The sequence below is a fragment of the Anoplolepis gracilipes genome, chromosome 17 (assembly GCF_047496725.1).
Source record: "Anoplolepis gracilipes chromosome 17, ASM4749672v1, whole genome shotgun sequence".
In the NCBI taxonomy this organism is placed as follows: Eukaryota; Metazoa; Arthropoda; class Insecta; order Hymenoptera; family Formicidae; genus Anoplolepis; species Anoplolepis gracilipes.
In genome coordinates, this window is record NC_132986.1 from 4843509 (window position 1) to 4871073 (window position 27565).

At 36.4% G+C, this 27565-nt stretch overlaps 1 protein-coding gene across 4 annotated transcripts in view; it reads right to left on the reverse strand.

Moving 5' to 3' along the window:
• Tmtc2 (Transmembrane O-mannosyltransferase targeting cadherins 2) overlaps positions 1–27565 on the reverse strand; it is a 291042-nt gene that overhangs the window by 19382 nt on the left and 244095 nt on the right. For all 4 annotated transcript variants that reach the window (XM_072909084.1, XM_072909086.1, XM_072909087.1 and 1 more), the window contains 2 exons: positions 20254–20339; positions 4451–4695 (listed from right to left, as the gene is read on the reverse strand). In XM_072909084.1, coding sequence (XP_072765185.1) covers positions 4451–4695; positions 20254–20339 — 331 coding nt within the window. The remainder of the gene's footprint in view (positions 1–4450; positions 4696–20253; positions 20340–27565) is intronic.

Here is a 27565-nt window from a genome sequence, read left to right on the forward strand (position 1 = left end):
GAAAATCGCGGAGAAGCAATAACTCGGGATGGAAAAACGGCAGAATCGTTTCGTTTCGACGAAAGCCCTCTTTCTTACAGTTGATGCTGTTCCGCCTGAGTCACCCGATATCACTCGGACGGCCAATTTAAAGTTACGATTCGCCGGCCATTTTCATGTTCCCCGGGGATGGCAATGGTGCTGGCGACGCTCCGATTTGAGGTGCCCGAAATGCGGTTTGACGACTATTACCGTATCGGCTGGTTGTTATCGTTGATGGAGGATCTGACTTGCGAATTTTTAAGATACGTTTTCTCCCTCTCTCTGGGATGGTTTCTGGAGATGTTTCTAAATGTGAAGTGTCGTATTGAGTTAAGAAAACCACTTTTCAATAATAATAAAATTTGACGTTATGACATTCTTTTCTACTGCAGTTTAATTGCGAGACGTGTCAGCTAAAGAATTTTTACTTACCAATAATTTTACTCTAAAGTACTTGTGAAAGTGAGATATTTCGATTTGTGTCGAAAAAGCTAAAGAAAAAAACGTTCACAATAGCAGTGAGCGTTTAGCAACGATTTATTTCAAGTTATTATATACATATAGATACATGTTACAAATATATAATTATTTTCATTTTTTTATGAAATAAATTAGAGAGAAAAATTATCTAAAAGATTTATCGCGATGCAATTTTTAGATGCAAGAAAGAACAATTTTTTAAAATAATTATTTAACAGTTATATGTGTGCAAACGAATATTTTGAAAAATTATAATATTGTAATATTATAATATTATTATTATTATTATTATTATTATTAACGCATTAGATTAATCTGAAATAAACGTACTCGCTATATATTCATGGCATAATAAATTTTTCTCGTTTCAAGCAAATTATATTCCTAGAACTTTCAGAAATATACGACTTCTCAGGACGGCATTTGCGAAATACCCCTTTACGTGCATATATCCGAAACGGCGGCGGTACACTCGAAACTTTCGTGGGATAAACGACTTGTGGTGTGTTTTCATAACGATTTCCCCTCCTGGACCGTCTCTCTTCGACTTCCATTCTGGAAATAGTCATTCCGGAAGTAAGAGCGTCGAGAGGGGGGAGGCGACTTACGTACGACAATCGAATAAAACCGTGCCGCTGTCGATGGGAGGGGGGGGGGGAGGGGCGGAATGCAAAAAGTTTTAAAGAGAGGAATTTCAATTTGTGTAATATCAGATATTTCGGATTCTCTGTCGCCTGGCGAGAAAGAGAGGTGAAGAGAAAGAGGGGTAGAAAGGAGGTTTAATCAATTAGGTGAACGCGCGAGACGCGACGGCGCGAATAACTGCGTGGCGGGGAAAAGTTTGGCGTGGAAACGTGCCAGTGTTGGCGATTCTCCTCGTCTTTTCGTTTTATGGCGATTACCAATCATGAGGCTCGAATGGGAAATTATGTCGAGTGAATAAAGCGAAATATCGAGATGAACGCACCTAATTTTGCGCGCCGGGGTAGAACCATTTCTCTCAGTTCCATTTTTCATTCCGCGGTCACGTTCTAAGGCGCATTATTCAATGACGTCGTGACGTTTCACCAGAGAAATGCTTTATTCAATTTATTTAAATATGCGTTTTAATCGCGCGATTAATGCATTTTCTTCTAAATTTTGTCGCGGATATACATGTATGCGCGCAACTCATTCATCCGCGTTTACATCGATAACTATAGACGCGTTTTGCATTTGACACGTGCATAGAATTCATACTTTGACGTTGCAACTGTTACGTCACTCACGATCGACAAACATTGCTTTCACGTCAAATCGTTGGTAACGCGACAACTAAAACCGTTATTATTTCGAGCCATTTTTTAAATAGCGGTTCAGTCATTCAGTTTCAATGCATGCAACCTCAAAAATGCTGGAAAATATCCGAAAGTTACGTATGCAAAAAAAAAAATTTTAATATAAATACGCTATCTTACTCTACAACTATATCCAATGTACATTCACAAAGTAAAAAATAAATCAAAATTAATAAAAATAGAATTTGTTTAGAATTCACATTTCTGTCGTATACATTGATTATATGCTTATTAATATATAATGTGTTTATTTATAAAACTTTTTTTATTGTCTGAGGTAAAAAATTTCTATTTATTAAATTACTATTATTTATTTAATTATTGTCTGAGGTAAAAAAAATTTCCATTTATTAAATCTCTCTGTTGTAAAAATCACTTAAGCGAATTATTCATAATAGTTAATAAACGCGAAAATAAAGTTCTGCGTTTACTGCTCTCGAGGGCGAAGACACGTAGACAATTTTATCTCGACGCGTAACAAGGTTCATGGTGCGCCGGGTAGTCGACGTATATATTCGTGGAAAAATCGTGGAACCTTGTACGTCCGAGCTCTCGCAGTTTCTTGGCATATCCGCAGCATCTTCGCTGCATATGCTTCCGCATACACACATACATATATGCTTAAACGTATATATGTATACATATATGTAGGTATATGTATATACGCGTACCTGCAGCAGCGTGTAAGAACCATGGAAAGGCGAAAAATACTTTTTGAATAAATTGTCGCGTAGGAATTCCACGGCGATGCGCCGAACAAAACGTGGCTGTAGCATGTAAAACGAAGAGAAGACAGGAAAAGAAAGGAAACAGGGAAGGTCGATCGGTCGGTCGGTCGGTCGGTCGGTCGGTCGGTCGGTCGGTCGGTCGGTCGGTCGGTCGGTCGGTCGGTCGGTTTAGACGGGGAGAGGGTACGGAATGCGTCTCGTAGAAATGCAAACTTCTCGCTTCGGCGTCGATACCTGGTTGTTGTGCGATCCGATGTTGTCGCTTCGCTTGCGCTGTGTTCAAAAAGTTGGACGTGGATTGTGAAAACAGAAAAGGAAGAAAAGAATGGCAAAATGGGCGCGCGAAGGAAAACGGAAGAAGGCACGGGAAAGAGGTAGGAACGAGAGAAAAGTCGGGGATGACGGCGGGTAAAGCTACCCTACGCGGAAGAAATTCGCGGGAAGTTCGCCCTGTGCGTCGTTGCGATACGGGCGGTTGCATCGGGAATGGTGGCATCGAGAAGAAAAAAACAAGGAAAGAAGGAGAAAGAAGGAGAAAGACGCGGCGAGTGAATGGATCGCGAGGAGCGTTTTCCTGATTTTTCAAGGGGAGAGGGGAGACCGGAAAAGCGACGCTAGGATGGTTACCGGGAATACGATACTGTTCACGTACTCGGTGGTTTGGAAATATCGATGCTTTCAGATATGTCATCGTCACAAACCACCTTCTAGTCTCTTTTTCCATATATCTTTTTTTTTTTTTTTTTTTTTTTTTTAATATAAAAAAACGTAAACATTTTCTCTCTTCTTTTTTTTATAAAATGTTTTATATAAATTTAAAACAATACTTTATGTCATATTGCTTCCGTTCAATTTTCCGATATTCTGCAATTTTCAATTGCTATTAACTGTTAGTTTTAATTTTTACCCTATATTGTACATAAAAGTTAAGAATAGCATAAAAATTAAATTGAATTGAATGTATCTCTAGTTGCTCCATATATCTCCTTATAATATAGTTTACGTAAAGTGTTCCACAGCATGAAAATACACTTTTTCCATTCTTTCTGATTATCATGCTGAACGAAAGAACAAGCGAACAAAGAATATATCGGTTTGCGTGGTGCAGACGATGATTGAGTGGAGAACATCGAATTGCCTCGAGTGAACCGGAAGCAACAATAATCTTGGAAAGCAATTAGTAATCGAAGGGTCGGCCGACGAAAACATGAGAAATCTGTTTCGAGTTGATTACTTTCTTACGGACCGTTCTCGATGTATCGTTCGGAGTGGTTTACCGCGTCCCCGGTTTGTTAATCGACCGAGTGCAATCGACCAAGAGAGGCAGAACGATTCATGGCAATCGTTTTTGTAGTTAACTGTCGCGTCTGCGAGCCAGAGAATTTGTACGCTAATATTTCTTGTCAAAAGGTATAAAATAGATTCATATTTCAAAATATAATTATTCTTCAGTCAATTTTCAGCGATAATTTTAAGAAACTTTCCGCTATAAATTCAATTCCGTTTACTGACATCTGATGAGTGTAACTAAATTTTACTTCAAAGTTATTGAAGTAATCAAATCATGTTAGTACATACAAGTTGTACCGATATAATCGATACGTGCTCTGTCGGCATGAATTTCATTATACCTAATTTTCGGAGAGATAGAGATAGAAATAGAGAGAGAGAGAGAGAGAGAGAGAGAGAGAGAGAGAGAGGAAGAGGAAACGAGAGGAAAGAGGAGGGAGAGAAACTGCATAAAATCGCTCGAAGCCAAACGAAGACATGGCCTCGAAGGCACTTACCAACTATACGTGCCCTAAGTATTCATAGTTCTCTCGCGCGCGCATCAAGTTATTCCGCCTTAGTGACGTAATGAAGAGGAAGCGGTGAACTACTAACCTGAGGTGGATAGTGATCCGGCAGGGAGCGTAGGGCTTCCCTGTACGCTGACAGGGCTCTTTGTAATCTACCCTGATCGGCATACAGGGCGCCTAATTGAAGGAGCGCCTGCACCCTGGCCGCCTCATGAGCCCTTTTGTCCTTCAGACCGGAGCCGTCCAAGGATGCACCAGCGCGCAAAACCGCAGCCGCCTCCGTGCCACGTCCGACTGAAATCAGCGCGGCTCCCAGATTTACGTAAGCTTCTGCAAAGAGAAATAATAAAGATCATGAGCATGATAATATATATTTAAAAAAAAAGGAGAGAGAGAGAGAGAGAGAGAGAAAGAGCGAGTTAGATCTCTGATTTTCATCCAAAGAATTTTAACTCTAGACTTAGCAACGTGTTTTATAATATTTTTTTCGTTGCCTGAATGAATCTACAATCTTTTGTGCATTTTGAAATGTGTAAATTGTATTTATATTTAAGTATTTACTTCTCCCATAGTGCGTTTGCTAGAAAAAAAAATTGTAAATATCTCTCATTTTTTATATATTTTTTAAACTTTGTAAAATGATTAAATAACGTTTTCAAAGTTAGACAATCCAGGATAATATATGCTAATAATATATTGTACTCGTGTGAAATATACGAAAAGCGAATAATGTAAAGTTGGATAAGTGACGTTTGGATAAATTATGGAGAATAATTTCATGAGCCGAAAAGATTACGTTGGAGCAAATCCTGGCCCGGCGGAAACTTTAGATGTGGCATTTCGTTTTCTCGACACCTTTATTTCTGACTTTAATTAAAAAAGTCCTTTCACGGAGAGAGAGAGAGAGAGAGAGAGAGAGAGGGCTAACTTTTCCAGACCCTAAATTGGAATAAGCGCTTTGTCGCTCAAGTAAAATTGCCATGATCTCTCGCAAACCGCAAGGGCGATAAGGGAGATTACGTAGTATGGGGAACTTTTAGCCTGAAATAAGGAACAGCCTCAAGTTTTTAAACAGATTTCATCTCTACATTTATACATTTCTTACGCGATTTTCTTAAAAAGGCCGAATGATGAAAATCGTGTGCAATCGGACAAATTACATTCTATTATGTTAATAAAATTGTTTATCATAATTTTATCATAACGAGAGTGCTTTCTTGTCGCAAGTTAATTATTATACAATTTTGTTGCAGATCTCTAAAGACACAAAAAGAGAAAGTAGAGATAAATATATAGAGTGTAATATATAAAGAATGCAATAAAATAAAGAAATATATGTAGTTTAACGAAAATGTCGGCGCAGTCTGCGCGAAAAAGCAGTAATCCACGTGGTCGCATTTTATTTCGAGACTTCGGCAATTGGTGAAAAAGAGGAAAAGCGGGGCAATGAAAAATGGCAAGCCGTAAAAGCCGGGCGGTATAGGTTCGCATTTAGTCCATGCGAAAACTTATTACGCGGCACGCTCGAATACCACCTGTTACCATTTATCTCTTGAACACGCTCGCGCGTTCTTACTTCTTTCTTTGTTGCGAGATAAATTTCGATCTCCTCGCGAGTGCGCGATCGCGTTGACTTTTAACGGGGGGGGGGGGGAGGGGCCAGAGGGAGTCGATACCGCAAATGTAAATGACTGTGATATATAAAGCAAGAAGAAAGCATCAAGCTCTCATTCTCTTCGCGCTATCTTTAATTAAAAAAAAAAAAGAAAGCTGCCCATTGGACGTATCGAAATAGCAATTTCCTGGTCCTCGCTCGTCGTGAACAAAGATAACTATGCCTCGTATTATTTTGAATAAAGAACCGACTGCGGCGCAATCCATTTTCCTCGTCGCCGTTCCCCAGGGATACTCTATGGAATTAGAGTGAGCCGACCGAGCTTCCTGTATTCCGGAATCAGGATGAATGTGTTCGCGACGCGAGCGCACGCGCGTATGTCTCTCTCTTTCGAGCGTATCGATGTTTAAGCCTCACGTTATTATAGTAGCTTTCATTGCATATATTTTGGCAGTGATATGTTCTGCCTACTGGATTCTGTGCACTTTTTCCAAACAGCGCTACGGTAAAACTGACCATTCAGATCTCGCAATTTTCTTTATAATAGAGCAAATAATCATAAAGTTAGGAAGAAACTATAGCTGACAAAATCAGAGATAAAAAAAACTAAACTAACAAAATGGCTATCCATTAAATTGCAATATTTAATATGCAAAAATAATTAAGTTTAAATATTTAATTATAATCTTACTATTAAAATTTAAAGCAATCTAAAATTACCTATATAGTTACAAGAATTTATTTCTTACGCGGAGAACTTTTATTATCGCAAAGTACGCGTGGATTCATGATTCGATAACACATCGGGTTATTAACTGATGCCGCTACAAATTCCAGATATTTTGATCTCTACGAAGACATCCGAGCATTTGAAAAGCAATAGCAATCGGCACGCACAAGATAATTACATCGTAAAAAAGAACTAAAAGATTGCGAAATGACGACGACGTAAGACAAACTTACTCTCCGTCTCTCGTATCGAGTTTGCTGATATCCTCTTCTTCGCTCTTTCTTTGTCTTTTATCTCCGGAGAGGTATTGCGACGCGTCGTAAAAAGAACGGAAGACAGGAAAAGAAGGCGAAATAACGCGCAATGGCAGCGGCCTGCGTTTGGCAGTGAATTATACTGTCCGCCTTTTGCGGCCTGCTCTTTCCACATAATCGTACCGAGTTGAGGAGGAGAGTCAGGTGGCCCGTCGACACACCGGAAAATGTGATGGCTGGTTTGAGATGGAGAGTCGGTACACGAACGTAGAAGGGAACTCCGAGCGGGCAAAGAGGAGGAAAAGGGGGGTGGTAGATTCCCGTGGGTGCTACGGCGTAGGCGGAAGAAGGATGGGCGGACGGAAACTGCTGTTTCATCTCCGACTCCGCCAACTTGGCAAGACCGCCGCTCTGTTTGCTTCCTAATTACGAAGGAAAGAGAATAAGATGCGAGACGAAAAAGAGAGAGAGAGAGAGAGAGAGGGTGGAAAATGACGCGGACAAGCAAAGACGAAGATGCGGAAGGGGTGGGAGGGCGAGGGGAAATAGGACCGAAGTGAATTCAACTCCACTCGCTCTCGCGGAATTAAGATTCCATTGTGCAGTCGAGAGTTTTGTATGTGCCTTGCAATTTTCTGGTTAACCTGACCGACTCCTGGCACGCCCGTCCCGCTTTTCCCTCCCTGTATGGGCCCCGCGCGTCGCGTCGCGTCCTTCTGACGAAGATGGATGGCGCGCGCGACCGACGCCCCCTTCGATTTATCGTCCGCGACACGCGCTGGTTTTCCACGATAATTCGTTGCGGGCGCGGGATGTGTTCGGCCACGCGGATATAGCGTCGTTGATCTTGCGAGACAAAAGCGGAGCGCCCGGCGCATCGAGCGGTCGATGTTATTCATAGAAGTCGCGGCTCGATTTATGCGCCGGCGAGAAGAATTAATTGCATCGGCGAATGTGAAAGCAAAGCGTTTCAATTCGACGCTACGTCGAATCGAGCCTGACGGGATGCCGATACGGGAGTTTTTAATTGTTTTTCATGATCTATTGCTGAAAATTATAATGCAAGCATAAATGATAAAATATATAATAATAATAATAATATTTTTGTACATTTCAGTATTTCGCCAATCATAACTTTTTTAATATTTCTCAATTTTAATTCTCTCTTTAGGAGATTATAATTTTAACACTATATAATGTAAGCACGTGTGTTCCTGAAAATACACTGAATCCTCGTGCATCTTGGCGTGAACAACGGTGACAAAGCGTAGAGACAAACTTTCGCCGAGTGACTCGGTCGAGTCCCGTTAGTTATTAAATATGGCCGTTAAGTGCTAGCTGGCGGTGCAAGCTGTTGACCGTTGAAATGTTAGTTTCAAGATTATGGGACAATTTAGTGCGCGGCATGGCAATGTAATTTCGCACGCATCCGACTGTGACTCGTTGTCGGAAATGCTCTTTACAGATGCATAGAGGAGGAAAGAAAGAGAAAGAGAGAAAGAGAGAGAGAGAAAGGAAGATGCAGAAGGTGGAAGAGACAAAGAGAGATACGTAGACGAGAAAATATACCTCTCATTAACGTATATACTATTAGGCCGTTGTTTTTGCGGCACGTACACAGTTTTCACTGTTTGCGACCGCTTTTCCACACTGGAACTTTCCGAGTAAGCTGATCGTTAGCGGACAATTAAATTGCAACGAACCAATGGCTGCTATTTGAACTCTTCCTACCGTCTGAAACCTCGCCTCGTTCCGGTCCGACCACCAGCGGTGGCTTATCTACTTGCGCGTCTGCACATGTCTTGCCTTATCTACTAGAAATGTTACGAAGTAATCTCGTAACATGAGTTTCAGCGAAATAGCCAAATTTTCGGTCTCTAAAATAACCAATTCAATTGCAGATAACATCATATATATCTTTTTAAAATTATCTCAAAAGATTCTTTTTTACTACTTTATTTAAAAATAAAAAATCCATTTATTACCGATTGTAAGAAATGTAAAAGAAAAAAAGTATAATTTTTATAATCAGCTTTTTTGTACTGTAGACTTAAAATTAAGTCAAGATTGGACACAGAGAATAGAAAGATAAAAAAAGCACTGATGCTAAAATTTAATACATAAGCTACTTTACAAAAATATTTATATATAAAAAATGATACGATCAATTTCTTTCACCCTTTCCGTATCAAAATTCTAACTGGATATATAACACGTCGTTTATTCGCACGATCCAAATCGCACGCGTGACCGCCGTGCTGAAACAGCCGATCAGACGAATAGACTAGACGGCGATGATCCGCGATAGGATTACGAGAGGAGAGCCGATACACACACAACTCGGCTTTCTTTTCGCCTCGGGCGGTCCGGTAAATCGATCGTAACCACCCAGCTTTTAAAACACGTTCGATCCGAGTAATTAGTGGCTCGATCGGCCACCAATTTGTGGATACGGCTGCCGCAGACTGCGCTCGCACCTTGCAGTATACGTATTTTCAGTCTGACATGGCGTATGCAGATGTGTCCACGTGTGCGTGCGCGCGCGCGCGCGCGTGTATGTGTGTATGTGTGTGTGTGTGTGTGTGTGCGCGCGTTTTGTGCACGAGTGTATGCGGAAGCTGCAAGTACGATACGTGTAAATGTGCAAACGTGAGAGCGACCCTTATCGATCGGCAATGGCAAAGGGACGCAAGTGCGTAGGTAAGCGTGTACACGAATACGCCCTGCGGGTGATTCGTAGACGAGCGTGCATACGCGCATAAAATCGCGCACGCATTTTGTGGGCATGCTATATACTGGAAACCGAATTAAGAAGGTTTCGACCCCGTGAATGAAATCATCTACATATTTATGTAATTGAAAATTAAAGCGAATCAGGATTTATATTAATATACATATATATATATATATATATATATATATATATATACAGTATCGGCCAAAAATATATCACTTTTAGTATTTTTGAGTATAATTTTATTTAAAGTGCATGGATATTTATAATATCATAATATATGTTTTGATAGTAAATACAACTTACCAAATAAAATATTTTTCATAAAATAATATAAAAATTTAATTTTAATAATATAAAAAATTAATTTTATAAGTAAGTAAATTAAATTAAATTTATGCTCAAAAATCCTAAAGGTGATATATTTTTGGCCGGTACTGTATATATGAACTTAAACTCTTTTAAATGCTTATTAAAAATTCGGTATTATTCTTCCTATAGGAAAATGTGGTTTTCTTTTGCATGACATAATTGTATGTTTGTGGCAAAATTATTTGAAATTTTCACAATCAATTCTCTGTTTTGTTTTTTGCGTATGGTAAATGGATTGTCCTTGTTTCGATAAAGTTGCACTACGGAATCGCTTTAAACAATCTGCGAATTTCAAACCGCTCCAACCGCCGCATGATATTAATTAAGTAAATGATTAAATTCGGATGAAACAATTAATTTGCGTGTTTAATATAGATTATCGCGACACACGGTACGTCTATGAAAAGCGACGGCCGTCGTCCATCCGGCTTTTCTGAAAATGTAATTACAATTCGCCGATTAGCGAGACGGAAAAATATGTAATTCCTGACAATTGCCATACAACGCGGCGGCATCAAATATGAAAATTAATTAATACGCTCGAATTCAATAGTTTATTTGATTCGCGTTACGTACTGATAGAACCTGTGCCAATCCCCGCCCGCCGTGCTGTGCCACTTGCGCTAAAAGCAATTACAAAACCAATAACAGCATATACGTGAAAAATATTCAAACGTGCGAGTTCACCGTTTTCACTATATTTATTAGTAATAACTGTATAAGCTTGACTGATCAAAACGTTAGAACAGTTTAAATATTAACTAAATGCACTTTTGACCAATATCTGCACAAATTGTATCAACTTTAACTATTGGAAAATATGATTCAATTTATTTTTCTTCTAATGCCTTCATAACTTTCATGTGCGTGATTTTCTATCGTTACAGAAGAAAAATTAACAATAAAAATCAGTTAGAGTCAATAGTCCGAGTTAATACGAATTACTCTCTTTAAGCTTTTAGCTTTTAAATATATGTAAATTGTAAATGCATTAAATTTCTTGTTAAAATTAAATTAACTTTATATTAATTGATAATATTACTTGAATTTCATTGCATCATATTAAGTGTGTAAAATAAATATAAATCTCTAGATAATATACAGTATTCATTTTATTTGGATCGTGTGTTGTTATATTGAGAAAATTAATTCGATATAATTTTATAAGAGATTGCTTACCACTTTATGAATTTTGAACTGCTTGTTACATTGTATAACTGAATAAACGAGTAGATAATATTCTAAAATAATTACGATTGTAATACGAGATTATAATGCAATTTGGCTGCTTTTCATATAACTATCCAATTAGAAGGCCTGATCGGATGTACATACACATTATTCTGATTACAACCTTGTTTTGATCCTCTCGAGAAACGTTTCTAATGAAGAAGACAAGCGGATATGTAACACAGCATACACGTATACATGTAAACTCGCTTTACGTATTTGAATGATCCTGTCAAAGATAGAAGGGATGAGGGCTGCGAAAGGGGATGCGGTCTTTACATGAATTGCCGTATTCACGGGAATCAATCGTGTTAAGTGCTCATATAACCGATCCAGCTAATTTCTCGCAATTCGAACCCCGAGACGACACTTTAACCGCGCACGATACGAAACTCTGTTTCTCAGAGCCCGGTAATCTCTGTCTTCTCGTCCCGCCAGCGCCATGACACTAACAAGATCGCGTTTCTACCGTGAATGATCGCAAGCAATTATAGCTCTACTAAAGACGTAGACTCGGAAGAACACGCGCATTCTAGAATTGCAATTTGAGCATTTCAAAATGTATTTTCCCTTCAAAACTTTATAAAATTAAAAAATTCATTAACAAAAAATTTCTTTCGAATATCCGTGTTATTATAGTAAGTATATGTATCTGTATATTAATATTAATAAATATGTGCTACAAAAAGTTATAATGCATCAAACTTAAATGACATGTTAACGCTACTTTAGCTCCAAGATTCTAAATACATTTGCACATTGTATTTAATATAAGTATAGCAAAAAACTATATATATATAACAGGAGACATTGATTTTTGTTTGTGACCCAGATATTTTCGTAACAATAATAGCTGAAAGTTGTAAATATCAAACCGGAATATGTAGCTGTAATTTTTAATTCTAACGTTTTAAATTTATCATTGTTCTTAACGACATCGTGTTATATATACACGCTAAAAAACATTTTGTATTTTTGTTGACATTTTTGTGTTAAATTTTTAATATACCCTTATGTTAATATAACATACTGTAGTTATGTTAGTTTAACTTTTCTGCATTGAGTTAATATTCACCGTTTCTAAAAGTTAAAACAACACAATTACCAAGTAAATCTTACACTAATTCACATTTTTGTGTTAATTTTTTACATATTATTTGTGTTATTTGTTTACATATTTGTCTTTTGTTAAATTAACATTTAAAATTAGAGTAGATAAATTGGGACACGAAAAATATGTTAAATTTAACACAAAATTTTTTACCGTGTGTGTGTATATATATATATATATATATATATATATATATATATCATGACGATTGTGTGTAACTGTGAGAGAATTGCTAATAATAATTCAAAGCATGTGAGTGTATAATATTATTGAAATAGAAATATCAATAAACTGCATTATACAAAAATATATATTATAAAAGAGATAAAACATGACATATATTGTACAGCAAATATAAAATATGGTAATTAAAAAGTTGATAATATTTTCGACATATATCGTGAAAAAATAATATTGATAAAATCGATGTGTTTTTCATTAATTAAGATTATCCGTTTGAATTATTGGATTGAAGTGTCAAAGGTAACTAAATAGATTCTTAAATTGGAAACCAAATTTTGACATCCGATACTTGTATTTTTCACCAGTTTGATGTTTGGAAGAACAATTCGATTTGTAAAAACATTCGATATGATAACGATAAAACTGCTTTCGCGTGTCGACGGCAAGAATCTTGCTAATGGAAAACTAGAAACGGCTTTCGAAGTGAGTGATTGCACCGCGAATGCTACCTTGCTGCATGTATCAGTTGAAATTAGCCGAGATTTATAGACGAAGGCGCGCGTCCCGGAGGCTTTTCTAATAATACTCCGACTAAAATTGCACCCGTCCGGTTAACCTACTTACAGGTTGGGTATTTCCGATGCGCCCGGTCTGTTCATATATTTCGCCTGTAATGAATCGTTACGTGTAGCTTTCGATTGCTGGTTGCCGTCGATTCGAGGACGCAAATAACGGTCTAGCAGAGGCTGCTCCATATAACCGGTCTAGCTATTTGTGAACCTACCCGTACATTATGGGGACAATCATTGTAGAAACTTCCAATAATAACACGCGATTTATAGACGATCCGTTCGCGAAATACGAGTACTTCGACACGACATTTGTCGATTATCGCTTATATATATGTTTAAAAGATGTTTCCCTTTTAAGGACCAATAATCACAAACATAGTGCATACACACACACACACACACATATATATATTTATTTATTTACTTATTTTTAGTGCCAACTTTATCGATAGTTTTAAAGTTTGTATCTCTGTTGTATGAAACGTGAGATCTTTTGATTCACTCTAGATTTTTAATTGCAATTTGTTTGTCATTTTATTATAGAATTAAGCAAAATTCATTTAAATTTTACGCAAATTTTTTGATTTATAAATAAATAAATTTAAATATGATAAATAAATTTAGTAACTAAACGTTGGAGTAAATAAATTTAACCATGTTTGTGTCACATTTAGTTGTCAAATTAGAAAAGTAAACTGTTTTTACAATGCTACGAAAAGCAATTATGATTCGCAATTTGATTTGACAAATCGTGTAAAATATTCATACTATAAAACTATTATTATTATTATCTTATATAAATATAATTAGGAAATGTAACATAGGAAGCGTAACAACAGAAATAAATGTTCCAAAAGTTAATGACTAATATTAATTGGAGCGATCATTATCTTGCGATTTATATGACTTCGCAGCCTGACGAGGTTATATGAGATTCACGTAATTTATTTTACCATAAAATCGTTAAACTTAATTAATCAAAGTTAATCAATTATTTATATAAGAGATTCATTATTGCAGAATATTAATATTGTTACTAAAACTGAATAACGTGCGATTGTTAATCAATCATTTGGTTAAGGGAAATTCTCGTCGCATTGTCAAATTAAAATTATTAAACTTGATTAGTGAAAGCTGATCCATTATCTAGTGGAGATGCGGTATCGTTAAATTAAAATCAGCCAGCCACAAGTTAAACCCGGATACAGAGCCAAAGCGGATGTATCATTTAACATTGTGGGAAAGTGCTTTGCGCGCACACGTCCGAGGGTTAATTGTGAAAGTAAAGCAGAGACGTCTAACTGTGAATATCTCTCCGCCTTCTGTCTACGCAAGTCTTTGCTCTCCGCGATTCTCTCGGCAACTTGGTTGCTGTAATTGAGTCGCCCGTATTTCGCGAGCGGGCCTTTTGCACACGTGTTGTAGACAAGCGGACATTTCCCGGAAGTTCGCCCTCGCGAGAAATCTTTCACACGTGGCGCGTTTGCTCGTGGCGAACTCCATTAACACAGAGAGCACTTCTATCTTCCTCTCTTTTTCTCTTTTTTTTTTTTTGACGCTAGTTTCATCCTTTTCGTTGGACGAACCAACTATAAATGAGCGTAGATACTGCCGCGAGATTTACGAGAGCGCGGCCGTTTTGTTGGATTATAGATAGCCTGTATTCTGAACTTGCGCTGGCGGGCGCAAACTAAGTCCGGGTTGCTCGTAAAATCTCGGCGAAAAGAGGCACGCGTTATTCGTTACTCGAACTGTCATAAAAGTTGCGCGTCGCGGATCTGTATATATGTGTATGTGTGTATGTATGTGTGTGTGTGTGTGTGTGTGTGTATGTGTGTGGGTGTGTGTGCGTATCCTGGAAATATAAATACAATCTATAAAATAGAGACTTTCAATCTTGTCGCATTGTCTTTCTCCCCTCTTGTCATTGTGATCTATGTACGATAAATGTGAAAAGCATGCGTTGTAATAATTGTAGTAGGTATAGAATAAAAGAGAGTTCAATTAGCATTCGTTGTTAATTAGATAACGTTAAGGCAGAGTGGACATTATCAAAGTTTTATGCATTCTTCAGCGACGAAGTTTCCGAAGTATTTTGCATGACGCTGCCATCGTGGACGAATGTTAAGTAAAGGACTTCTTAAACATTCCTTGTGCTCTTTCGCTTCCAGGCCGCTCTGGTCGTCGGGATCGAGTTTAACTTCGCTAATATACTTTCGCGCCCCGCTGCATAGAAGCGAGATGTATCCACATTTCAGTTATCGGTCGAACTTTCACGACGAGCGAGTGAACTTCGAATGAATAAAGTTCGTGGGCAAAAAAAACTAGACCGCGTCGCTTCTTTCTCTTTGTTTTCGTTCAACTGTTGATTAATCGATGATAATACGTCGACTTTAACGTCGACTAACTTTGAGAAATAACCTTTAAATGGCGGCAATGTTAGGCAACATGAAACTTGTCCATCAAAATATCAGACTAATAAGGAATATTATTGTGTGAGAATATATATATATATATATATATATATATATATATATATATATACATAAACAATATAAACGATATCAATGGAATTAATGTATACTAATATCACATATAAATAAATATGAGTCTTTCAAACAAAATATATTATTCAAAAAATTTGTTAATAGTGCTTAATGATTATTTTATTTTATATACAATACTTGTTCTTGCTTGTAAAAAGTAAAACTCGTTAAGGCTATACTTTTTTGGAAGTCTAAAAAAAATCTCGTAGAATAAAAAGAGACGCTGACATTTTAGTTTATTCTGAGCATTTTCTTTGATTTAACAGTCGAAATTATTTGTATAAAACTATCAAAAACTATAGAATTATTGAAAATAAAGTATTGAACCAATTATTGATGAGTTTCCACGAAACGATGGTGTTACACATATTATTTGATCTTCGTTTATTATATATAATTATTATTATATTTTATAAAGTATAAAATCTACATATAACGAAACATCATTATGAAGTGCGATTTAACATTATGCAAATCATTTTATGTTTCGAGCAATAATTCCCCTAATTAATTTAATAAAATTTTCCTAGCTTTTTATTCCCAACGGCAAAGTTAGCCCGCAACCTTATAAAATTAAACATTATAACGCGCACATGCAATTGCGGTCGTTTCCCTGGAGAAGTTTCATACGCGAGTAAGCTTTTTAGTTTCCCTGCGCGATAATCGTCAAAAATTTCCAACACAACGCGCTTTCCATTCTCATCCTCGCGCACAACAATGCATAACCATAAACGCGGTTTAACTTCTCACGATATATTTAAGCCACATGTTTATTTAATTGCTCCTTGCGGTTTAATTAAATTTTAACGTTCAATAAAGTCCTAGATAATCCTAAAGTACAAAAGAGCGTATCTCTTTTTCCGTATTTCTGTTCTATTTTTTTCATGAAAAGAAAATGATAAATTATGATTGCAGTAATTTGTTATATTTTCTAATAATAAAACTAAAAAAATAAAAATTTCTATATATTTTTTTTCTCTTAATAATTTTATCAAATATTTAACATTAATTCATTGTTAATTTTATATATAAATTAATGATAAGTTATTGATAATTGCATTAATTGATAAGCTAAATCTTGCATAAAGGATATTTCTTTTAAAATATATTTTTCTATACAAACGTAACAGTAAAGTTGTGCTTTCTGTGTACACGATTTCGGATATTTTCAATGTATCAACATCATTGTTTTCATGGATTTTATCTTAATATCCTCAAAAACTAAGAATTTTATATAACTTTCTTAAAACTTCTATTCTAATAAAAATCAAAACTTTCGTGATGTAACCAACACACGAATACTTTTAGAAGTTTAAATCAAACATTAGTAGTTTTTTTCTCTCAAAATAAAAATAATAAGGATATTGACCACAAGTTTAAATATTTCACGCTCTTAATTCTACTCTAATAATGGAAAAGAATTTTACTTAAATACACTATTTTTACCAAAATGAAATATTACGTCAAAATGTGTATCACAAAAAGATACTTATTTTCTTTTTATGACTGCTGTCACAAGCTCGTATATGTTCCGTAATAAATTCCAATCTTACGATCTAAGATATTACATTACGTTTTGATCCGACAATACAGTCGAGCTGATGCATTAGTAAACTTTCCCGGCAACTTTTAAGCCTGTTTAAACTGTCAACTTTTATCGGCCATTACTCACGTTGAGAGGGTAGTTTTAACCGATTAGTTCGCTATCAAAATCGATAGGGCATGGATACTCGTGACGTATAACGCGCAAAATGGGGGCAGTTTCGCGTTCACGTGTTATATACATGCACGTGTTTTCTGTATATCTGTTTGTATTGTACATTGAGTAAAGACATTTAATTGTGTTAATATTCACTTGCTAACGATGTCTACGCGCTTGAAAATATTGTTAAAGCGGTATTAGAAAGAGAAACAGACAAAGAGAGAGAGAGAGGGGGGGAGAGGGAAAGGGAGAGAGAGAGGGGGGAGGGAGGGAGGGAGAGAGAGAGGGAGAGAGAGAGGGAGAGAGAGAGAGAGAGAGAACATGTCAATATTGTTAGTTGGTAACTAAACCAACATTTGTTGATTGTTTGCATTGCTCATTTTTGATTGGTCAATAGAAACCGCAATGCTGGCCGCTAAATACGGGCGATATATAGATAACTTTGCAAACATTGTCGAAACTTTCGTTTTCACTTGCAAAAGTATACTGAGCACGACAAACAATTTAGGAAAACTCGTTAATATTTGACTAGGATGAACGGGATCAATCGCTAACGTAATTCAATGTGTACATAAATCCGTCCGTTCGCCTGTATCAATCTCTTGGAGATAATTATGTGCCAACGTCAAACGTGCTGAATCAAAGCAAATAAGATCTGAGGTTGTTGCCAAATAAACGCGTAATATAATTGCCATTAATCTAAAAAAATCTATAAAGTATTTACAGAAAATAAAAAATATTAATTAATTGTAATATATATATATATATATATAAACTTGCATCTTCTTCTAAATGTTTTAGAAAAAATATTACAAACAGAAACAGAAATAATTTCTTCTAAAAAATAAATTAAAAAAAAGAAAAGAAAAAAAATTATTATGTATACGTTTCTTTTCATTTTATATAAATAAGATTGGAACTTTTGCGGTAGAATATCTTTTATTTAGATAGATGGTCGTTTCTCGCAGGAAACCTTTCCGTTTAAAAATAAAACATGTTAATATAGAAGAACGATTTCCGTGTAACCGCGCTTTCCTCGCGTTTGCTTCCGTTTTCCTTTCCGGCTGCAATGTATAGACGCTTTGCGAATTCGATCGCGCTTATACGGATCGTTTCACTTCGTTCCGGACGGGAAACATTTCGGTCAGAAAAGTGGTATGTGCCATGGAGGACCAATAAAATCGATATTGTACTGTGCGGAAGTATCGTTTCGTAACGAACCAATTCCACATCGGTCAAAGTAAATCGTCGTACGTGGTATTGTGTACGGTATTGCGTAACAAATTCGCCACTGTTTCGCACTGTATACTTCGTGGTACGGTAAATATTCGTTTTCCCGGCATTTGCCGAAGCTCATTGCGCATGCAAATCGCCCGCGTATAAATTTATACAAAATTATACCTCTCTTTGACGGTATCGCATCTGTTTGGATTTATATATACATATATCGCATATAAATGTGTTTGTGAGTTATTCTTTACAATGCTAATACTTTTCTCGATATGTGTCTGATAAATCAGACGTGACATTGTTAATCTGTCGCACGATATGTACCATGTTACTAACCGGGCAAAATTTCAAATATATTTTTGTGCCTACAAAATGAATTTTTTTTTTCTAGTTAAAAATATTGAGTTATATCAATATTTTCACTGCTATAAATTAAGTTTTTCAAACTGTTCAAATTTGACATACATATATAAATAAAATCAAATTGAATTTTTCGCTCTATAAGGTTTGTGAAAATATTTTTAAATGTTTAAATCTTGTTAAAATTGACTTATTATAACTACTCAATGTTTAATATTAGAGTATCACATTTCTCGAGATTTCTCTCATAATAAAATATTGAAATTCAAATATACGCTCAATATTTCTGTCATTAAAATTAATGCAGATGCTTATGGGACGCGGTGGTGCGCGCAAGGCGTCGAAATCTAATCTACATTCTGCGTTTCGTTTCTCGTCGCAGATGTGCCCGTCGTTCCAACCGCGCGGATCTACCAGCGGTATCACCCTTTACGAAGGAAAAACATCTGGGGACCGAGAGAACCCGGAATGGCACGTGAAGGAGCCATAAAATCGATATTGTAACGCGACGAGTTATCTCGCGCGCGGTAACGAACCGCTCCCATGTCGGTTGAAGTAAATCGCGGATCGTACATATACTCTTCTATACGGAGGGATATACGTGTAACAAACGAGCTGCTCGTCTTTCTTTCTCTGAGCTTGCTTTATTCCTTTTCGCCTCTTGTGGGTCCTTTTCGACGCGCACTTCGCCCTCAGGTTTAAGGCCATAAAGATTGGGTCTCCCGGGTAAAAGACGGCTCGTTAAGGACGCGAGCCGATCTCTCAGCTTCTAGTCGTAAGTACGGATGTATACGTAGACCCGAGGGGACTTACTACATAAGAAGCAAACTATACAGGGAGAAAATAGCAGTGAGATAATACACGTGTCTACAGTAAAGCTTATTATACTGATCGTAAAAATAGTCGAAAGCATGCCATAGTGAAACGAGAAAAATTAGAGGATAAGTGTCTTGAGTGACTAAAAATAAAAACACGTTGGGGGATTGTTATATATATAACAAGTAAAATGGATCGAATAACGACAGTTCGTCTTCATTTCCCGTGATAATGCTACTGATGCGTATATTTTTTCGTGACGTTAAGAATCCTTCAACGATCGATCGGTGGTAATAAAGCGAATCCATCAAATAAACGTTAATGGTGCTCAAATATTAAGTTGCTCGAACGATATAGAGTTCGAGAGCTAACGAAACCGACGACGCTACGTGGTTTTTAAAGTTGGAAAACGAGATGCAATTAAAAGACTTACGAGCTAACGAAGGCCGGAAATGAATGGCTCGTTGATAACTCAAAATTGCCTCTTCGTAATTCTTCCTGCCCTGCTGTAAGATGCCTCTGTAACAAAGAAATAAAGCCTCTTTTAATACACATTTCAATAAGAAAACAAAAAATATATATTCAAAAAGTAAAAAATTTTACATAATTTTCATTCTATAATACAAAGAAGAAAAAAATTCAATAAGTCAAAAGGTCAATAAAAATATTCAATTGAATAAACATATTATAATGTTGCTAATGCATGGGCTTCAGCAAACCAGCCATTAACAAGATAAATAAATTTTATAATTTCTACTATAATAGTTTGTCTTTCATCGTGGTACATATTTTCGGCTTTCAAAAATATTCACCTCTTCGATATAATATCAAGTGTCAAACGTTGCGAAAAGAAAGGAAAAGTTTTCCGTCTTTTAGACAGTGAGCGATTAATCTTCCCTCGAAAAACGTCACTTTCAGAAACGATATAAAAATATTACTTGTCAAGGCGATGACTTATCGCACATGAGGTTGCTGCTACGCGGCGGGATTAAATTGCGAGCGCAATAAGCACGATTCGTAATACCCACACACACACACACACATACTCACACACCAAACACACACACACACACACACACGCACGCACGCACGCGCACGTACGGAGGCTCTCTCACTCTCTTTCTTTCGCAAAGTTACATATTTTAGAAAGGACCCACCGCTTCGGCGTTGCGGTGATTAATCTTCCGACATAAGTTGTCGCTCGAGAAACGATGAAAATATCACTTGTCGACACGTGAAGTATAGTCAGCCAGCCGATGGACGACTTGCGCAAGTACTATCGTTGATATTTTTCTCGTAACACGTTATCGAAATCGGACTGAACGATACAGCGTACAGTTATTTTTCTTGCTTCGCATGTTACGCTATTTTTCTTACTTTCCGACTAGATCAGAGTTGTGAACAGAATTTTGCACAAGAGTTATAACGTGGTTTGAGAAATATTTGTACTCTTTGCATACTACGTAGGTGTATATGTTGCTGTATTTTTTAAAAATTATACTATTCCCTCAAAAAATTATAATTTACATGTGTTATTTGAATAATATATTTTCTAAAATAGAGAAAAAGAGAAAAGAATAAATGAGCTTGTGCACATGTCTAATGATTTATTACCAAGATTCATTACGAAAATTCAAAATTTCGACCACGTTAACTTTTATAACGAAGCGCGTATGTACAATTTGAATTGGCGTAAATTACTGAATGTTAAACAAAGTTTTCTGTGCATTCCCAATCCAGTAGAAGCGCATCTTCGCGCTATATGCTGCCTTTTTTACAAATCTGTTAACGTTGAAATATATAAATTAACATCAGTAAATTGTAACATTTTATCGAGTTTCTACGAATGAATAAATTACGGATGAAAAATTTTCCATTTATTCTAAAGCGCAGTTTTGAAAATCATTCTTTCCTTAAAAACAATTAATTTATTATTAAAATTAAAAGATATTTAACGCGTAAATCGAATTTTCATGTCGATGCAGCGTTGCGAAAAAATTATACTAATGAGAGCGCTTCGTAAGCCTCCGAAGAGCGGCAAGTTTGAAGAGAAAAAGAAAAGAGAAGGAAAATGGCGAGATGGAACGAGATATTTCCTTTCCTGCCGTGCGAACCTAGCAAGATGAAGAGAATCTCTGTTCGTTAACGAGCCGCTACTCTGCATTCGTTAACTTTCAACAAGACCAAGACGTTCGTGGCGTATACATATACTCTGTTCGTCACTTTGTCGGCTTTTTCTCTTATAACAATTTCCAGTTTGTGCCAATTTACAATTACACCCTATTCTGCTTAATTTGTTATTCAACTCTTGGCCCGTTTACCGACCGTATACTGCGACGATTTTATAAATCTTTTTCGAGTAGTACAAATCCGTAAGTTTTTTACTAAAAACGTACGATAAAGAATCACAGGGAATTACAAATAAAATTAACGTTTTGTATAATTATAAAAGTCACAGTTGTTTCTGCAATTGTGGAATATGTGCTCGACATAATAAAAAGTAATTGATAAATTCACAGAACAGTTTAGTATTATTTATTTAAGAAATAATAAAAATGCTATTCTTACTTTTCTAATATTTCTTTAAATAATGTTTGATTTATGCTTTTAACCAAACCAAATTATATTCCATAATTGATGAGTTATATAATACTTCTCATCTAATTCTGGCCGCTATTATTTGATCAAAAGTTAACCGCATTTAATGTCAAATGCGAAATTGAGGCACGAACCAATTTATGCAGATGGCCGGGGAACGAAAAGACAAATCGCGCGCGTAATTCCCCGATGTCGTTCGTTTAAAACACGAAACTTAATAAAGCGACGAGGCGCGTCAAATGCTGTTACCGTCAAACCGCTGTGCGTACGGCGGCTTCGTGGCGTATAGTTCAAACGGGAACATGAGTGTGTGTTTCCGCACATCGACAAAATAAACCACAATCGTTTGGTCGAATCGCGCGGATATAATTATACGAATTATCCCAAGTTCTCCGTGTAACGGGTGATCGGTTTTACGGGAAAACCGTTTTACACTATAATGAATTATGTTTTCCGTCGACTGGTTTCGATAGCAAAGCGAATGTTCTCGAGAGTTTCGTTGGAAAATTTCGTTCGTAACAAGATGCGCAAGAGGAAGCAATGAATAAAAGAAGGAAGAAAAATAGTTAAAAGATCGAAGTGAGGGAAAGGAAATAAAAAGCACCAAATACACAGAAATTGTCGTTGAATATCTAACCGTTTTTATGCGGCGAGCCAATAAAATAGAAACGCCCATAAAATGTTCAACACGCGTATATACCGATAAAAGCTCGACGACGAATGTCGAAAAGTTGCTTCAATTCATGACGCGTGAATGTGCGTATTTCAACAAGACTGAAAATGCAAACGCGATGCACTGAAAGGTGTACTATACGAGAGAGATTTTGCGAAACATCACTTCAAATCGAATGCAATGATAGTTGGTTACAATCATCGACTTTCATCACTTAATATCATGGATATTTACTGTAATCTGTGTATAAAATATATTTAATTTCTAGAAATTTTGTTTATCAATTTTCATATTATTTATCCAGACATATCTCTCCTCCTCAGTCCATCGTCTCTTGACAGAGGCGTGGTGCCTTCTCTTTTTCATATACATTATACATGATTGCGTACGCGGATAGTACACGTATATGGGATACTCTACACCTACAATTTTTAACGCCGGTTCCGAACGGCTAATTTTTGTAGAGAAGTGCTCATGGCAAGATTACTCTCTCGGTGGGTTGCCAGCGTCCTTCCGAGAGGAGAGCGAGCGTATATAATTTTTCTGCTCTTACCCGGGGATCGAACCCGGGACCTTTGGCTTAGTAGACCGATACGCTGTCTACTGTGCCACGCTTCGCCTCATCCATACGTATATATGTATATTATATAATATAACAACTAATATAATATAATTTTGTATTATGTAAAATGCTTTTGCATAGAATCTTTTTTTTTATAAGCGATAATACATATGTGGATATATCTGCCGTAAGTCATTGTGAGAGCCGGTCGTTCCGACTGTATATATTTGTTTGTTCGCAGAGCTCTTCCTCGATGTTACTGTCTAGAGAGTCGAAATTAAAGTGTGTCTAAAACGACCCTGTGTGTCTAATACCACCACACTGGCGACGAATCATAACAACTCGCATAATCGGCACATAATTGGTTCGATTTTTGAGGAAGAAGCGTTTCGATCATCCGATTCCGTATATAAAGAGTGTTCATCCAGACTCGGGAAGGATGAGTTAGTGGAAGGACGCGACTTACCCGTGTCGAAACGCGCTTCTTACTCTAGACGCTTTCGACTCGAACAAACTATACAGAGTCCTTAACCTGTCATAGTCCTCGAAGGTCTCTTTTACTAGGCCAATAGGCCATTCGTTCCGTGGTCTCTTTTCGGTAAGGGAATTAAATCCCTGTTACACAGGACGGGACCTTGTGCGATTTCGGATTAGGGAAGTAAGAGTGAGGTTAATTAATTAAATTAATTATTAAAATTAAACATTATAATTTATTATAAAAATTTTAAGAAAATAAAGAAGAATAAACATACAGAATTTAACATTATTTTCCGCGGTAACATAAAGAGAAATATGAGTACATATATTTGTAAATTGTAATGCTACTAACGTAAATGACACAATTCTCTACCAGCCTGACATCCTGATCATCCTGAATAATTCGTTTACATATTCGTGAATTTTTATTAATTTTAACGTTTTATGTTATCGATTTACGTAAAAGAGTAATTTAAATAAAACATTGCTTTTATTTTTTATTGAAATTTTCTGTTTGTGTATGTAACGTGTGATTTAATATTTAAAATTTTTTTTTTGTTTTTAACATTTAGACGGTTTATATTCAAACAAGAGAAAAAGTATCTATATATGAAAATTGTTTATCTAGAGATATAATCTAGAACGCATCTGTATATCACAAACTCACTTTATGATCTCTATTCATATACATCCTCGCAACATCATTTTCAGTTTTATTATTATTAGAGACCTGTTAGCTTACATTATATTTTCATCGAGCAATATCGGAAAATGACCCTTTAAATTTGTAATATTCCAGTTGTTTACGTAAAACCTATCCACAAAATTATACAAAATGCAATTTTCAACAATTTATTATTAGAAATTCTTAAGTGTATCGCCGATAATTATTATGAATCGAGCATGCAAATTGATTACGTACAAATAAACGTAGCTATTAAAATGCAGACTGTAATAATACAAAATAATTCAAAAGAAACAAATTAAATAAACAAGTTCGTATTTTCGTAATTTCAATTCATTGAAATATTTGAATGTTTACATGCTACCGGAGTTTCATCGATCGGGCTATGTCCTAGCTAACTAAATTCAACTAAACTTAACTCATACAACTTTACCTCAATGATAGCGATCGTGCTTGTTCCTAGTAAACCGTACAGTATAATAATTGCATGCGAAAAATTCCTACACCTGGTGATTTAAGCTCGATATAAAAATTTGGATGTAATAAATCTAACCTTAACTACATGTATACGCATTCGCTTTTATATTTTACAAAAATTTAGATTACAAAAGTTTTCATCATCATAAAATTATATTTTAAATTGTTTTGGCGTAATATTGAACAGATAATTAGATGTAAAAACCGATAGCCCCAAAAGCTTTCATCATAATAACGAGGAATGCGTTACGCGATGATTATACAGTACGGCATGCATTATTACATAATTTGGCACCACGACAGAAAGCAAAACCACGAGCTCTCTTTGGCAAATAGTGCAAAAGTTACACAACACACACACACACACACACACACACACACAAATATATATATATATATATATATATATATATACACGTGTATATCAGAACAAAAAATTATCTCTAAAAAATGTTATCCTAGTTATATATTTCTACTTATATACGCGCGTAAAAAATGTCCGATATTAAATTTCAAATGAGAGTCTCGTTGGGCGGAACCGATATTAAAAAAGCATTAATATTCGCACGTAGCGGTTACGTACGCATTCAATACCCCGCTAATTTTTTGCGTAGATATAGCGGCAGTACAAAATGACGGTGCGTGACATAAATTACATTTCGCCTCGCGTATTTTCGCGTTTAATTATGCAACTCATTGTGATGTGATAACTGAAACGATGCGTAAGCCTAAAAAATTGCATGCAAAGTGCATGAAAAGAAAAAGAGATATAAAAAAACTAATGTATAATCATTTCATAAATATTAATTGCTTACATATTATTGATTCTAGATGTCGATTTATATTTAAGATGTTGCGTTAACATCATAGCTATATGTATATTACAATTTTTAGATCGCAACGTTTTTTTTTTTTTTTTTTGGTAACAGCATCGCATTTACTAAATTCAGCACTTGCAACGCTTTTTCCAGGTCACTTGTCGTGCATGAAACCTCGAAAATTTCATTTAAAACGCCGTCAGAGCTTTAATGCCATCCGTTTTCAGACAAATTGCGGAAATCCGTCATAAGTCACACCATCGTGATTGTCAATCTAATCTGAAAGTCTACCTTAAAACATCATCAATGTCACATACTGTACTTTCGCCTGTCACTCGGCTTTAATTTCCGTGCAAAAAGCTTCGCGGCGAAACGATCACCTGGCAAAAGCAGCGGAAACAAAAAAAAGAAAAGGGGGAGGGGAGGGGGGGGGGAAAGAGCACAACATCTGTGCGATGACTTATCGCACGCGGCGCCGGAACGAAAGCGGATGTCGTCGCGGCGGCGTCGATAGCGACGGGGGTGTTAATCGCCGATCGCAAAACACTAGTCGGCGCCAGAGAGAGAGGGTGGATCAAGTGAGCGGGATGGGGGCGATAAACCGCGCGATCGGCTTATGGATTTCGCAATGGCGCCGATCGATAATGTCTGAATTGCAATCGGAATAAAAATGGCAATAAAGACCCGAATCGAACCAAACAGCGACGTGGTTGACGAGATGCGGCAAATCTGCGATTGCTGGCGAACAAGCGGTTGACATCGATCGATACCGTGTAAAGTGCTTGCCATTATTCTTATGAATATTAAATTTAGCTGTAATCCGCGTTCTCAGCATCGGACGCGTTTGTCGCGCGCGGATAATATAATGGATTTCACCCGCTGGTATATCCATCATCGTTTCCCTGTTACCGTGTATCGAGGAGAATTGAGAGACCATTCCATCTTGGCCATTCCGCAGAATTTTCTATTTCGCATTAAATTTCATCCATCAAATTTTATTGAAGAAAACATGTGTATTAGACACGCCTGCCTGAGATACGTCATCAAATTATGTACATCAGTATCGTCGAATTTACATCGCCTTCGGAATTTTCTCTGACAATAGCGGTTCTTGATTTCATATGATGTGTTTCCTAATATGTGTGTTTAGATATCTTACATCTCAACATATTTCAAGTTCTTTCTAACCGAAAATGCAAAACCTATTATATCAATTAATATTCAATATTTAAATACACAACAAACAATAAAATAAAAATAATATCAAAATAAGTATTTGAAGCCTAAAGAATGTTTGATAAGCGAAATGAAAAAAAAAAGATGCATTGCAAAGATGTTATCACAACATCGAGGATGACAGTATCTACGGGCTGAATTTTTCGCAAAATGTGCGAGAATCGACAAATCGCAGGCGACTTATCTGCAATCGTTGGCCGTATTCCCAGATCGGCATCA